At 52.0% G+C, this 15,705-nt stretch overlaps 2 protein-coding genes across 3 annotated transcripts; both read right to left on the reverse strand.

Moving 5' to 3' along the window:
• Nucleotides 1–365: 365 nt before the first annotated feature.
• Nucleotides 366–6,863, reverse strand: LOC131206003 (ubiquitin-like modifier-activating enzyme 1). Of its 2 annotated transcripts, XM_058198348.1 has the most exons (7): nt 6,633–6,863; nt 5,828–6,554; nt 3,510–4,565; nt 3,011–3,262; nt 2,621–2,929; nt 2,135–2,529; nt 366–2,074 (listed from the first exon to the last, which is right to left on the reverse strand). In XM_058198348.1, the coding sequence occupies exons 1-7, from the start codon at nt 6,707–6,709 to the stop codon at nt 1,660–1,662; spliced, it is 3,231 nt and encodes a 1,076-aa protein (XP_058054331.1). In that variant the 5' UTR covers nt 6,710–6,863; the 3' UTR covers nt 366–1,659. The 2 variants fall into 2 exon arrangements, with proteins under 2 accessions (XP_058054331.1, XP_058054330.1); XM_058198347.1 differs by having other exon boundaries at nt 5,828–6,863.
• Nucleotides 6,864–8,743: 1,880 nt separating this feature from the next.
• LOC131206746 (kinesin-like protein KIF12) lies at nt 8,744–15,415 on the reverse strand. The gene is made up of 11 exons (XM_058199420.1): nt 14,895–15,415; nt 12,663–12,843; nt 12,366–12,581; nt 12,153–12,293; nt 11,103–11,244; nt 10,802–11,038; nt 10,619–10,737; nt 10,093–10,556; nt 9,777–10,016; nt 9,539–9,706; nt 8,744–8,810 (listed from the first exon to the last, which is right to left on the reverse strand). The coding sequence occupies exons 1-11, from the start codon at nt 15,413–15,415 to the stop codon at nt 8,798–8,800; spliced, it is 2,442 nt and encodes an 813-aa protein (XP_058055403.1). The 3' UTR covers nt 8,744–8,797.
• Nucleotides 15,416–15,705: the final 290 nt, after the last annotated feature.

A 15,705-nucleotide genomic window follows, 5' to 3' on the forward strand; every position in this document is an offset into this window, starting at 1 on the left:
ATTTTGTGTCCAATCGCCGAAACTGGCCATTCTACCAGGGTACCAGATCGCAGCTGGAGGTAGCATTCCAGCGCGCTCGCTCCGATCGGGAGCGCTCGGGCACGATCGTGTTTGCCGGAGAGACCCGATCACTCGGAGCTGGAATGAGCTACCTCCAGCTGCGATCTCGTACCCTGGTAGAATGGCCAGTTTCGGCGATTGGACACAAAATTTGCCGTCGGTCGAGTTGGGCGGCGTTTCTCGGCGACAGCGCTCTTCGATGCCTGAGGCGCAATGGCCGATTCGGATAGCGCACGGTGAACGCACAAAATGAAGGCAATGGTTTTTATGCTTTCAATTAAAATATATTGAATTTATTTCACTCATTCTCATCGTCCGTCATGCACATTGGATTATATTATCATAGAACCTTAGCTTAGCTATTGTTTTAATGCGATTCATGCTTCGTGTCGTGCCGGCCGCTTCTTTTCGTGGGGCGAATCGAGAGTCAGAGTGTGGGGAGCATCCAAGATGCAAACGGACAAGGGTTCTTCGGAAATATGCACCCCTTGTGTCTGCTGCTGAGTGGAAAGATAATTGCACGGCCCCGGGGAGCCCCGGGAAGCATCTCAAACAGCGACCGAAGAGAAATGAAAAAGGCATCATGAAAGGTGATTTATTTTTGCACAAACTGTGGCTTCCGGCAAACGGCGGCGGCGGCGGCGGCCGGACCAGTGCGCGTCAGGGAAACTATCGGGGAATAATCCGGGGTGTGCCTTCTAAACCTAGCTCTACAAACACAACACCTAGGCGCACACACGGCACGGACGACACTCGGTGTCCGCTCTGTAGCGCCACCCCAACACTCACTCTCCGTTACCGGTTCTCCGCGCGGTACACGGTGGCTACACACTACAGGTTATTGACTAAATTCTCCTCCGACTCCTGCCCCTCTCGTCGCTAGATTTCGTTTATTGTAGTCAAATCTCTAACCATAATCGCGTAAAGTAGCTAAAACAGAAACGAAATGATCAAGTGTAATAATAATGAAAAGCTTCGCTTTTTCGGTATTCGTTAATTCATCGGCTATCATTGTCGGCATCGGGGATGATCGGGGGTGTCGTCATTAGTGGTTGATCGGCGCGCGCCCATTGTTGGTGTATAGATTGGTTTTATTCTCCTAAATATGTTTCTTCTTCGCGGGGGCTCATCTCTCATCTCATTATCAGCAAGAGAAGTAGAAATATCAATATAATCGAATAAATACTAAGCGAGACACACATACAGACACATTGTTCGAAACACATACGGCGCACTGTTACACAATCAAACCGATTTCTCCCCTCTGTCGCCCACCCGCTTTCCGGTCGAGACCCAAAAACTGCGACGACCTCCGTCGGGCGCCCGCGGATGCCCGGGAAAGTAACTAAAAAATTAACCCGCGGATCACGCAGCCTACTCTGTCCCTTCTGCCGTCATTTAAATTCGCAATCAATTTCGCCCATCGCAGCAAGCCACTCAGCGAGAGCGTCGCCTTCGCCTACTGCTGCTGCACTCTGCTCAGTATGAAACCCTGCCCTGTAACCGATCCAGGGGGAACCACCCTGCTATGTGTTTCTTAAACGCTCCCCTTTGTACGCAGCGCGCGCATGTCTACGCCTAACCGGTCCTCAGCACTGTTTAGGGCAGCACGTAGCGCACGTACGGCACCTCGACGTCCTCGCCGGCGTCATCGTTGCAGCAGATCTCGAACACGAGCGCACGGACGTGCGGTTCGATACTCTTCTTCGACACCTTCCGGACGACCTCGGACATGGGCAGGTTGAGGCGCTCCTGCTGCTTCTGCTTCGTCATGAAGAACGCGTACAGCATGCAGACGCCCTGCGACAGCATCGTGATCTTGAGCTTGTGCTCCCGCTCGAAGTAGTCGAGGAACTCCTGCAGCGTCAGCTCGCCCTTCACCTCGAACCGGTCCCACAGGGTCCACTCTTTGCCGTAGTAGGTCGACTTCTTCGCCTGGATCGGCTCGGAGAAGGTAAAGAAAGGCAGCGCCAGGTTGAGGAACCCGTTCTTGAAGCGGTCCATCGTGTTGAAGCTGCAAAGAGATCACCGGTCACCATCCGTCATCCTTCGTTGGGTCCATCCTGTGCCTTACCCTTGGGCCAGCTTGTACAGCTCCAGCGAAGCACAGCCTGCAACGAGCGAGGTGGTGGTGGCGATCGCCGGCATAATTTTGCCCGCGATCAGCTTCGACTTGTGCCGATCGGCCGGTGGAATTTTGTAGTTGGCAGCGCGCAGATTCGAGGCGGCCACGATAAAGTCCATGTGCAGGTTGTTGTCGTCGTCCTTCTCGAACTCGAGCGGTGTGATCGTGAAATCGGGTCGCCCCAGCGAGGCCAGCTCGTGCTGCAAACGGCTCACCCGATCCGGATCCATATCGTCGCCAACCATGCCGAGGCCACCGCCACCACCACCACCGTTCTCTTCCGCTTGCAGTGCCGCATCCGTGACCGCAATCTTGACGCCCGAACGTGGCACAAACTTCGGTACCTATCAGAAAAAGAGAGACAGGGGGGGCGAAAGAAACAACGGTCAATCCCAAAACCCTAATGCCTGCCGCCACGCTTGCACCGCCACTCACCTCCACCTGCATCACAATCTTGCGAACCATGTCCCGGTTGCGCTGCTGCGGAATGCCGTACACTTCCGCCTTCAGGTTGGCGGTGGCGTGCACGTAGTCGAGGTGCAGCGCATTGTCCGGATCGAAGTCGATCGCCATCGGCAGCCGCTTCGGGCCCGACCAGAACGGTTGGCCGGTCGAGCTGGTTTGATCGGGCGGGAAGTTGAACAGCAGCTGACGGATTTGGTTCGAGTACTGCTCCTCGAAGTGCACCCGGGCCCACTTGACGCAGTCTTCAATGTTTTTCGGCCTCTCGTCGATCAACGCTTTCTGTTGGACGAGAGGGAGGGAGCGAAAGGAGGACATTTTAAGAACACGCTTCCGGCTTCGCGGAAGGGGGGGTCTACTAACCTTGACCGATTCGAGCGCCTCTAGTGGTTGGACCCCGGGCAGTTTCAGTGTGCGCTCGATGAAGGTCGGATCGGTAATGTACTGGGCGGCGTTTTCGGCGGCCTGCTTGAAGATTCCTTCGAACGTGTCCCGGGCCCACTGCAGCGTGTGTTCGATGGCGTTCGGGAAGTTTTTCAGCGTGCAGATCGGGATCGATTTCTCCGGCGGATCTTGCGACGAGCTGTACGATTCGGTCAGGAACGGAACAACAACCTGCGGGAAGGGAGTGCCGGAATGTTATTCCACGTGTTCCACGCTCGCTGCTCCGTGCGTGACCTCTGTACCAACACCAATAATACTACGACACTTCCACCACGGAACGGAAGGGTAGTCATTGAGATTGATGGGCGAACCGAAGAGTTCATCCTCTGCCTGTCACTTATCAAGACGACTGACAAAGCGACGTTCAGTGTCTCATGGAGAACAGGCTTTCGGGGACTCCGGCCACTCCGCGTCTTACCTGAGTATTGCCCAGGGTTCCGAGCGTGCCAGACTCCAGCAGCGGTATGCGGTAGTAGACGCACCGCCGATCCATGTAGATACGGGCGTCGATATTGTCGAGCGCATTCGCAACGCCGTCGAGCCGGTTAAAGAACGTGTCGTCGTAGAATCGTTCCGTCTCCGGTCCGACCCGGTTCTCGTGTGCCGTCACCTTGATGTCCGCGTTCATGCGCTTCACCGCTTGCGCGGCCACCCTCGACTTGGGCTGCTGCACGTCGTGCGGCCGGAACAGGAACTGCCGGTTGAGGTTGCTCTTCTCGATCAGATCCATATCGGTGACGATGATTTCGCCGTCACCGCGCGACGCCACACCGATCATGGCAAAGTTCTTCAGCAGCTCGCACCCGATAGCACCGGCTCCGACGATGAAGTACTTTAGGCCACCCAACACCTCCTGGAACTTGCGCCCAAACACCGCAATCTGGCCGTCGTACCGGGAACCGACGGGGGCACACTCTTCCTCGGTCAGCGCAGTGCCCTCCGGCAGGCACTCGACGGCATCCAGGCAGAAGTACTGGTAGATGGGCGTAAACTTGCCAGTGCACGCCTTCATCACCTCCTGTGCCGTAATGCCACCGATGGCACCGTTCATCGGGCACAGGTCTCCCGAGCACACCTTCGCGAACGTGGTCAGCATCGGCTCGTTTACGTCCTCCAGCGAGAGCTCTTTTGCGCGCTCTTTGCACAGCTCGACAAACTCGGCCGCGTCGGCCACGTTCCAGGGGCGCGGCAACCGACCGCCGTGGCGCTCCTGGTAGCGACCGAGCACGGTGAAGGCGATCTGCGTGTTGGCCGGGTGATCCCATTTGGCGAAATCGGACAGAATGAATTCGGGCGCGTTCTCGGCCTCCGACAGGGGCTTGAACGTCATCTGCTTCGACATCTTCACCTGCGTCACGATTCCGCCACGCACGTACGGGCTCAGTTTCGTCGTGTCCCCGATGCTGAACGTGTACGGTCCGAGCACCTTGATCTTCATCGGTGCGCAGCCGTTCAGCTCGGTCATACCTTCGACCTGGAATGCAATCGCACCGTTAGATCGCTTTGAACCGATTCTAAGTTATCTAAACCCCATCATTCAACAACCCTTCACTCACATCGCTGGCATCGATTTATATGCTAATTGAATTAAGCCATTTACGGTCAGCAGCATGCGAAGAGCTGCGTAACAGTTCAAAGCGAAAAGGTCAAATGTTTAGAGATTAAAACGTGAAGACACGTTTTATTATGCGTAACGCTGAGGGTTAAGAGATTGATTTGCCCCCATCAGGCCTCCGAGATTAGAATTGTTTGTAACCCGAGACCAGATCACGGTCAATGCTTGCATGGTTTTGGAGTGACGGTTCTCCACTAGGGCGCTTTGTTTCCAACATTATCAGATGGATGTAATGGTAACATCTTTTGACACAAAGCAGCCAATGCAATGTGCGGTATTCAAGAGCGAGGTGTGCTGGGTGAATCACCACAGCAACGATGTCGTCGCAAACGCATCGAACGTCCGCATCGCGGGTTCAGCACTTTTCACGGAAGCTCGTCTCGTGAAGCAAATATATACACACTACACTCTGCTCGCCACTACTGGTGGTGTGATGTAAACGCGGAAAAGTGATACACGCGAGCGAATGAAGCGAACAATGAAAACAAAGAGAAAATGGGATTCGTGAAGCAGCAAGCTAGGAAAAAATGCACCCCAAAGTTACACCCAATCGCGTTGGCGCGTGTGTTGGAAGAAAGTAAAAGTTTCACCACAGGCACAGTGGCCACAGAGGGGTGGAGGCGATGAATTTGGGGGGTCTTTCGCTTGTTGGGTTCATAATTTTAGAATGCATTAAATCGAACTCGAACGGTAGGAAACGGTGAAAGTATGGCATTCTCAGGCCACACTACTCCAAGTCAAATCGCTCCACTTTGCCACGCTCAGTGCATGGAAAACGTTATGACTCATGACACATCCTTTGATCGATACTGAAATAACTTTAATCGTCATGACGAGGGCAGCATGAGCACAAACACTGCCCACCGGAGTTCGCATCGGTTTGGAGGGCGGACTTGGCCCGACCAAATTTCACCAGCAACACACACGCATGCACGCACGCACGCACGTACACACAGAAACGCACGCACGGCCTTCTGCGACCGAATGCGTGCGTACGAAGGTTGCGTTAGCTTCTCTCGTTTCCAACACACGCTGGCCAAAACGACATTTTCACGGCAAATAGCACATTCGGCACACTGTCCGCGCACACCCCGGACCCGGACCCGGACTCGGACACTTACCTCGGTGAAGGTAACATAATCGCCATCCTCGAACCCGTGACGGGTTTCGTCCACGCACGTTACGATGCTCTCGAGGTCGTTCGTGACACTGGCCACCATGGCCGTCCCGGGGGTGGCCCCGTTCTGGTCGTAGACGGTGAAGTCGGTGCCAAAGTCACAGAACACCTGGGCAAACAGGCCGCGCGTGTCGGCCGTAATGAGCGCAATGTTGTGGCGGTGGGTAATCTCCGCAATCCGGCGCTGCTCGGCGGGCGGAGTCAGCGTTAGCACCACGGCCCGGAACTTCCGCAGAAACTCCTCGGTCAGCTCGCCCGTGTAGGCCACGGTCGGGACGTAGTGGTTGAGGTCGGACAGCTGCTGGCAGCTGGCCTCGGCCCGGTTGCGCCCGTTCGCCACATCGTCCGCGGTCAGGTAGAACTGCGACGACAGATCCGCGACGGTGCAAAGCGCCGTGTCATGCAGGGTGACAGACTTCACTCCACCGAGAATCACGTTCTTGGCCACTTCCACACCGAGCCCGCCGAGGCCCGAAATTAGGACGTCGGAGCGGGCCATCCGACGCATCGCATCGTGCCCGAGGACGTACAGCTGGCGCGAGTACAGGCCCTCGTCGATTTCCTGGGCGCCGCTCGAATTCTCGCACGGAACGGGAGCTGAGCCATTGTTATTGGACGTCGCCATTACTACTACTGCAGCGGCTGCGGCCGATGATGGTGCAGAGCACTCACTCCTCGAGGGCGATGACGAAAGCGGCGGCTGCTGCAGCGGCGGCTGCTCCGGCTGCTCGGGCGGCTGAGTCAACGACGGCGTCGGTGATGGCAGCTTCCGCTTTTTGGCGGCTGGGGGATCGACGAAACTGTCACGAAATTCACCACTAGACATTAAGCCAAACCGGTGCGCCCGTGACGAAGACGGAGACGGCGATGATTCTTTTTCCTTTCCTCCCGTTCACACTGCTGCTGCTGCAGCTGCTGCTGGCGGCGGACGGCGGCGGTCGGCGTCGGGATTCGGTGCCCCGTTTAACTCGCTCCTGCTCCTTTTGGGGCCTTTGGCTCGCCAGAGCGCCCTTCCCGGGTAGGCGGCGATGCACACACTCCGCACTCGACTGCCCGACGCGAGCCGAACGTTACCAGGGAAACTGATCTCGCCTCTTTCGACTGTTCCACGCACTCTTTGCTCGCTGCTCAATTCCCCGGCTTCTGGTGCTGCGAAATAAAGCCAAAACACTCACTCTTATTAACGCTACCCGAACGACATTCGCAATGTGATCCGATGCGGTTGCCAAAGATCGGAATATTTGCGACAGCCAGCGGCTACGATGCTCTCGCTGGCAAGAGTTGTACCGAACAAGAATGTTGCGCTTGTGTTTGTGACCGACAACCTGTCGGTGGTGGTGACACCAACAAATCTGTATGCCACAAATTGCAACCACACGCACACCGAACCGCACTGTTCTGTGCTCCCGTTCCTAGATCCGAAATTGCTTGCAAATGCAAATATGCATTTGCTGAATCGCAGGAAAAAGGAACAAATGAGTTGTAAAATTTCGGCAACTTTGCTACCACCAACCGTGCACGAGAGTCAACGACTGGGCCTACCGATTGTGCATAAAAACTGGACAGAAAAAACCACACAGCGGACAGTTCACAAAGGAGGCCTGAAATTGGCCGCCGCCGCCGATTGGCTCGCGATTTGAATGAAGAGGTTCCGTGTGTGCCGGTAGCATATGAGCCGGTTTAAGCGGCGCGTTCCAATACTTCGTGCGCCTTATCGTCTGCTGCCACAGGCCACACTAGATTCTAAACGTTACCTTCTCAGAGGACGTTCGAAAGTACGATTGTTATCTCCAAAATTCACTATCGCAACCGAGAACCGAGGGCTCTGCGAACCTAGCTACCTCCCATCGTTTCGAGTAAACATCTCAAGCTCAACCGTCTAAGCAAACGCACACACTCGCGTGCATACCTATCCGATGACTTCGCGACACGACAGGCCGGTTTGGATTCGCAAAAAGCTGCGAAAAGACTGACTCTGCTTTTCGGAGCATTTCTTGCTCATTCGATTACACCACGGGATGATGCCATCAAGAAACTACATTTAACAATGCCTTCCCGATACACGCGACACGCATCCTTCTTGTTCGCACGCATCTTTAAAAACCATTACTAAATGTATGGTGGCGTGAATAGTTTTTGCTGCTAGTAGAATTGATAAAACCACTTACTGCTTGCAGATGGAAACAGGTCATCGAATAGCGAACCGAACCATGGAGAATCATTCAAGGATGCTGTGGACGCGTTTCTACGCCTGAAGCAAGACAAAATTAGTCACAAGCACACTCACTGGAAGAACGGAATTTATTCTAGACTTTTCGGCGTGATGCGACGCGGTTTTCGGAAGCGACCCGCTGTGAACCGACTGCCCAGTTGATATGCACTTTTCCCACAGGAACTTTTCTGCCAGATGCGTTAAACGCTTCTCGCTACACTATGACGAACGCATCCGAAGATAGACGGTACAAGCTGAGCGCGGCTGCTGTGATGTCGAACGGCCAGAACGGTGTGTAACTTTTTTGTTTACGGCTGTCTTCGATGCCACAATCAGCCGCCGCCGCCGCCGTCGCTTTTGCCGGCTACAATTTCTTGTTCACCACCAGCCTCGCGAAGAGTTTGACAGCCGTGGTGAGTTTCATTCAAGCCATTTAAACTTTCCGTTACTTTCCCAGACAGACCCAAAAGAGGACAGAAGACCACCAATAGCACCACAATGCGGTGAACAGAAAGTGAATTTTATTTCTTCTATATAGGTTCACAGAATAAGTTACGTAACGTCGTTGAATTTTCGCTACCTCCCCCGGTTACGCCACTCAAAATTACGACTCTAAATCCCTGCTCTTCTTTGATGTATCACATTCACTTACCCTTGCGCGATGCCGTGCCATTTTCCTTTCGCCTGAGTACTGAGACTTTTTTAGCTAAGCATACTGCAATGAGATGTTTAGAAGGAAGAAAAACCGTTATAACGGAGATTCTGCTGCGTGTTTTTGGAAGGGAGGATAGTGCATTTTAGATTCAAGCCGTGACATTGACAGACTCCATTAAACGGCGACGGTTGCGTGTCGAGCACATGAGACAATCACAATCGAGCATGCATCTACCAGCTTGCCGAAGGCCAAACACCGGACGATTAAAAGGCTCTAACACAGCTAGATCTAGGGTACATTACGTTAATCACCTTGGGGTCAGCGCGCGCGCATTCTTCGAGTGGAAAAATTATGTACTCATTGTGCGTTTTAAAACAGTGAAACTTTGTCTTCGGCATCTACAAGCGATACGAGACTCCCAAATATGTTCCTTTTGAGCGGCAAAAAGCCTTCATCCGTCGATTTGCTCTTGGCCAGTAAATTATTCGGTTTCCGCACAAACACAGGCGGACGTGTTTTCTGTGCACTTGACACTTTTTTCGTTGCGTAATTATTCCATGGTGACCGGGACACACCACTCGGAGGTAGTGGCCCAGGCAAGCGGTTTTGGTTGAGGCTACGATTAAAAATGGGAATATAATGATCAGCAACTACCGAACCCGAACCACCATCTACCGGTGCGAACGGGGGAAGGAAACACAAATTGGCCACATGCTCTACGCAACGAGACGCATGCAGCATGCCAGTACCTGATTCCGCATATATTCATCTCATCATGGGTTACTCACTCGATAATTCTCGTCTGTGAAACCCTTGATTGACTGGGGTCCGAATGACGACTGTCGGCGGACCCTTTCCGGGACGCTAACTTCACCGTGTTGCTGCCGAGCCCATTCAGCCGGTTTGTATTGTCCCAGGAATTGTTGCGCTTCAAATTGTTAGCGATCGTATTTATGCTGGAGGCAAAAACAACACCAAGAACTTTGTTAGATTTTGTGCAATCCGAGCTACAACCCGAGGGCGTACCTGTCACCGATTCGACGCTTGTCCAGTTCCTTCTGCAGGAGATCTGGAATTTTGTTCTCGTTCGCCGAAACGCGACCATCCAACGATTCGTTCCGGTACCGACTCATGCTATCGGCGCTCGTGTTGAGCGGATTGCGCCATATGTTCGATACTTCAACCTCACCGCTGGCAGCAGAGAGATTGAGCATTTCCGCCGAGAAAGTGGGTCGAGCCGGGATGATGGGCGAACGACAGCAGACCCTAAACAGAAATGCAAAACATAATATATTTATTCTATGTATACGGTACTGATTAAGTATTTCTACTAATTACTTACGAATTGACGTCCTCTAGCTTTTTGAGCAAACGTTCGTTTTCCCGGCACACGAGTTCCTGGTCACGGATAATCGCATCGCGCGTAGAGTACAGTTCCGCGTTCTCCTGGCGCAGGGCTTGATTTTCCACTACGTAAACCTTCACCAGTTCCTTCAGTTCGTTGCCCTCCATATCGGTCAGCTTCTCTAGGTTCACCGTCGGTGGTGTTCGAGGTATCGGTCTTCGTTCCAGCGCATCCACCTGGCCGTTAATGTCATGTGCTTCCGACTGCAAGTTCAACGCCGTTCGCAGATGTTCATTCTCCACCTGAAGTGACCCTATTTCGCGTTTCAAGCTCAGTATAAGTGCTTCCCGCGGGTCCATCACGATGATGGGCTTCGTGCGAATCCGCTTAGCCCGAGCGGCATACCGCAGCGTGTTTATTGTCTCTGTAACATTCGATTGTGCCGGAGATATGCAGGCGATCTACGGGGAAAGGCATGATCGTCAGATTGTTACGGTTCCGCCACACGGCAATTCTAACTTACCATCAAAGTTACACCGTTCCCAGCAAGACTGTCCGCAAGCAGTTTGGTCAGCTTACTGTCTCGATACGGTATATGTCCACCACGCTTCTTCGGATCACTCAACGAAGCAATGCAATAGCCTGTGAAGAAGACGAATTAGACAGTGGGCTTGAGCGACTCGACCGGCCCACCGGCGCAACATACCCAGCACCATCAAACTCTTGTTGATGTTGTTGGCTTCCTCCAGCGTTTTGCCTTCGCTGTGCGTTTTCTTCGTCATCTCGCTGCCGGCCAGATCGACGAAATTGATTTTACCCTGCTTTGAAATAAAAACTCCACCTTCGGCCTGTTGTTCGGACGTGATGTGTACCGTCAGAATGGTGTGGCTTCGGGACGAATAATCGTTCATCAGATGTGACCCCACGTGCCTGTTTCGCATTCCTACCGCCAGAACAGATCACGGAATTGAAACACCCGACCTACATAAAACAGTAAACGCTCTTACCTTCTTCCAGCACTGCCAACAAATCGTCCAACTCTTCACAGTCTACCGTGAACAGGTTTTCCACAAAAAAACCTCTCGATTTTTTCGACCACCGGACAGCCAACGGTTTCCTGGCGCTCCCGGGGTTCAGCAAATCTATCACCTTTAAAAGCGGGATCAAAAGTTTTACATTTCGGCGCTGAATTTGTTTGGTTTTGGAGTAACACAACCGTAAGCTCCACAAACAGCTGTGGTTTGCAATTTTCCGCCATTACGATTGTGGAATCTGTTGAAAAGGGCAAGGCAATCGATTGAAATTGCGATCATACATAAATGATTGCCCTCCGCCAACTGCAGCGTGTCCACGTGTACGACTGCAAACGACTTCCCACAAGGGGGAAATACTCTTTTTTGAAATATTTCTCACGCGATCGATCCCACCGACTGGAAGCGAAATTATAAAACAGAGTCAAGGACAGCTTGACTCTTCCAAACCAGCAGCCATCGGGGGAGCCAGTAAACGTTCGACGTTTACCGTCCCATATATCGTACGTTATCATCTATTCTGTGCCAGCTCGGGGGATCAGGGCGGGGACCGTCGCCACGGGGCGACGTGTAAATCATGCCAGGAACCCATTACAGGATTCATTTTTCATACTCTCTCTCTTTTTCTCCCCAGTGGTACTTGAGTGCAGTTGTTAAAAACAACACCGAACGTGCATTAGCCGGGAAGGCCATCACGTTTTCGGTGCGCTGAGTTCTCCTGCGCACCGATCCGCAGCTGCGTTTCGGTACACATTTTCTCCACGGGCTTTCAATTAATCTGTCTTATCTGCATCCGATCGATAATCAATCGGTGCTTAGCGTGACCGTTACTCTAACACATCGTCGTTTAAGCGTTCCGCTATCGGATGATAATGAAATTTAAAATATTCATCATCTCCTACGAAACGAAGAGTGGCCACGTGCAGGGTGATTCATTTATGCAGAAGGCTTCCACCGCGGTTTTAATGGCTTTCGGTTCCAACAAATCATGGCACGATCAATAGAATTCAAATTAATTTAAATTACCTTCTCGTTGTAAATTTCCAAAAACGATGCCTTCAGGATGAAGTTCGTATCTTTCCGTTCCTGTAGCAGCTTGAACAAGTACAAAAACGATCGAAACACCAGCCCGTGGTCTTTGTGGGCCGGATCCGGTTTGTGATAGAACTGTAACGGAAGAGAAAGAGCCCCAGGAAGTCGGAGAAATTGCGATGCGCTCCAACCGCTTCACACACTTACCAGCTCCGGGGGACCGGTGAGCGTGTGGGTTTTACCCGATCCCGTCTGGCCGTAGCAAAATGCGGTGCAGCTGAACCCTTCGATAGCCATTTCAATCAGCCGCTTGATGCCGGAATACTGCAGCACATCATCCTGAGTAGCGCCCGGTTCGAACACCACATTATACGAGTACAATTTGGGCTTTTGTCCACCCGATGTCAGGGGCATTCCGTCACACTTTCGACGAGAAAAAAGGAGAATGGTCAGGATGGAGCCGCCACCGCAGATACAAAGGAAGCTATCGTGTTATTAGCTTACAAAAATTTGACCGTTTCCCGGGAATTGGATGACCATATTATCTCCATTTCGGCCCTCCTTTGCGTTCAGTGGCCGAACACGAACGACTACGTTTATGTTATCCTCCGGGGTACCGGGAACGGAGCTGCTGCTTCCCGTCGAGGCCTGTGTCATATTATCCAAATTGTCCAAACTTCCAATGCTGCAACAGAGATCCCAAGAAGAAATAGATGGTGATTCGATCAAAACGCCAATAAGTAGTACAAATTTTGCCCAAGAAAACTCAAAAACCTTTTCAATTCGCAACTATATTCATCGCTCATGTTCGACATCCTGACGCACGGGGATTATTGTGTTCGGTTTTTTGCTCCTAACTAAGATCCAACCGCCTTTACCAGATATCCCGCTATGAATGTCACCTTGCCAGGTTACTATGTTAATCTATGTCGAGGACTTTTCTTTGTCACACGTTTGTTGAGAACAAACATTTTTAGTAGATCCTGACACATCTTAGTAATCAAAGGTAACCTAGTGACAGCAATCAGCTACAGAGACAATTAAAATGAAACATATTTCCTGTTGTCTGGGCTTGGCTTTTTTCATTAAAATGTATGCGCTAACATATTGCTAGCAATTGGAATTTATGAAAAATCGTTTTCATACATTGAATATTTGTACAAACACGTCGCACATTAATGTTTACCAGGCACATAGATTAAAATGCCGGGTCCCTTGCTTTACACACTGTGCTGGCGAAATCCGAATGAGTATATAAGGTCGACGGAGGTCCCTCCACAATATCGCATGAGTGTTAATGGTCACGCAAAGTCTGACCCCACAGCGTAAAAAGGCGGTGCTAAGTTATGTACATAAAGCAGCCGGCAGGGAGAAATGTTGCCACTGACCAGCCAACAAAGCGGTGGGGTTCCGCGAGTTGGAATGTTAAACGAAAAAGTTCCAAAGCTACAATCTGACCACCCGACCCCCGACCAAGGATGGCGATGGCGTTGGTTTTGTCGGAAGGGCGGCCGGTTTCAAGTTCGAACGCGCGTGTGTTGACCCCAACGGCTGTGACGTCGAGAAATCGGACAGAACGAAGGATATTCCTAGGTGACCTTCGGCATTGTTGGCAACATACCCTTGTGATCGATATGTTTGCTACAGTTTTGAAAATTTGAAACCAACAAACATGTACTAATAATTAACCCTGGCCTATTCATCGAACAGAGCTGAGAAGAATCATTTATTCGTGTGCCGCCGGGTTACCGAAACCAATCAGCAGGATGGATTGGGCCGATAGAGTGCGCTATGTGTGTAATGGTATTGATTTTTACTAAGCGCACAGAGCGCGTTCCTTTGGTCAAACGCCACTTGGCCGAACAAGGGCGCCATTGTGTTGCTTTCGACGGGCGACGGAGTATGATCGGAGTATGATGATTGGATGACCCAGTCCGTCTAGTATTCGCGTCGGTAGTGTCCTGTACAACCGGCTGGTGATCTGTTTGACGCAGTAGTCCACAGTTTCATGCGATACTTATTAGCTTGTCGTACACTGCAGTCGTGCAATGGGCAATAAGGACATTATCGGTCCCGACGATCAGCCCCAGAGCGGTCGCCACCATAATGATCATGCCACTGTTTCACGCTACAGAAGGTGACACAATTTATAAATTATCATGCACACCCCGTTAGGAACAGTTTAATTATTTGGAATTTCCGTAGAACGCAGGGCGCGTTTGACGGAATTCATCCATCGATTCCGGCCAACCATTTCGGTCCATCGTTCGATATTCCACAATGGTTCCACAAAACACGTTGTTGGTGTAGGTTGCGTGACTGTGCGCCAATGGGAACATAGGGTTTTGGGATCCTTTTACAATTACAACTTGTCATCACTCTAATTATACCGCTTCCCGGTGGCGTCTCCGACCTCCGACCTCCGCCATCGAACTGGAAAGTGGCAAGGTCAGTGACTCGCCGCCGACATGTTTGGAAACATCCTCGAACATACTGGGCCACTGGGGGTTAATGGTTAGTGTCCTAGGACCGTACATCGTATGGTAGGCTAACTATGAGCAATTGTCCCGTAATGTGTTCTGAGGGCAACACATTCGAAAACCCGTACGACCTTCGGAATGGGAATTCCAATGACCCACTGAGAGTTACATCGTTCGAAGGTTACATCGTTCGTGTCGTTCGCTCTAAAAAGGACAAATTTGGTGCCAATATAGAAAAAAACCTTCGCATACTTACTCGTTGCCCCTGGAACGGATCAGGACCGGTTGATTCCTTCCACCGCCGCCGCCGCCACCACCGCCAACGGTTCCGGTTGAGCTGAGGTTCGATGTGGAGTTTCTTAGCGGGCTGCGGCCCCGGTACACTTTGCCATTGTTCATCCGCTCGGTGCTGTTAGAGCGGCGCGCCTGGACGATGTTGTTGTACTTGTTGTTGAGACTGTTCGATCGCTTCATTCCGCCACCACCACCACCACCGGTCATCGTATCGTTCCCAATGGCGTTGTTCAGTTTTCGAGCATTTCCCGCGTGTTCGTTGGTTCCGGCGCCGGGCGCGACACCGCGGCGAGATCCGGCCCGGCCGCGTGAGTCGCGGTAGTTGTTCAGATTCAACAGTGACTGTGCAGTTACTCCGTGCCGGTTCACAGAGCGCGACGATGGCGAGGAAGACCGAACCGTTGTTGTCTGCTGCTGGTGTGGTCGCTTCGGTGATAGGCCACGTGACGGTATGGTGGAGGTGCCCGGTGGTTTGTACACCATGGCCCGCACCAGAGAACGGAAATTCTTCGCACGTCGATTCACCACCGTAACCACGCAATTATTGTCCTCCAGCGGAGGGCCCACGATAACGGAACTTGCAAGGCGTGCTAAGCCTAATTGCTAGCGCATGTTTGTCGTTAGATTGAAGATTTGTTTGCACCACTTGACTAAGCGCCAAAGTTTATGTCATCATTTACTTTCAGTTCGGTCGTCTGGTGGTCTCTGAGTCTCACGCTTCACTGTCGCTCATGCTGACGATGACATGTCGGAACTAACGGGCGGGAGCGAAA

The sequence above is a fragment of the Anopheles bellator genome, chromosome 1 (genome assembly GCF_943735745.2).
Source record: "Anopheles bellator chromosome 1, idAnoBellAS_SP24_06.2, whole genome shotgun sequence".
NCBI lineage: Eukaryota > Metazoa > Arthropoda > Insecta > Diptera > Culicidae > Anopheles > Anopheles bellator.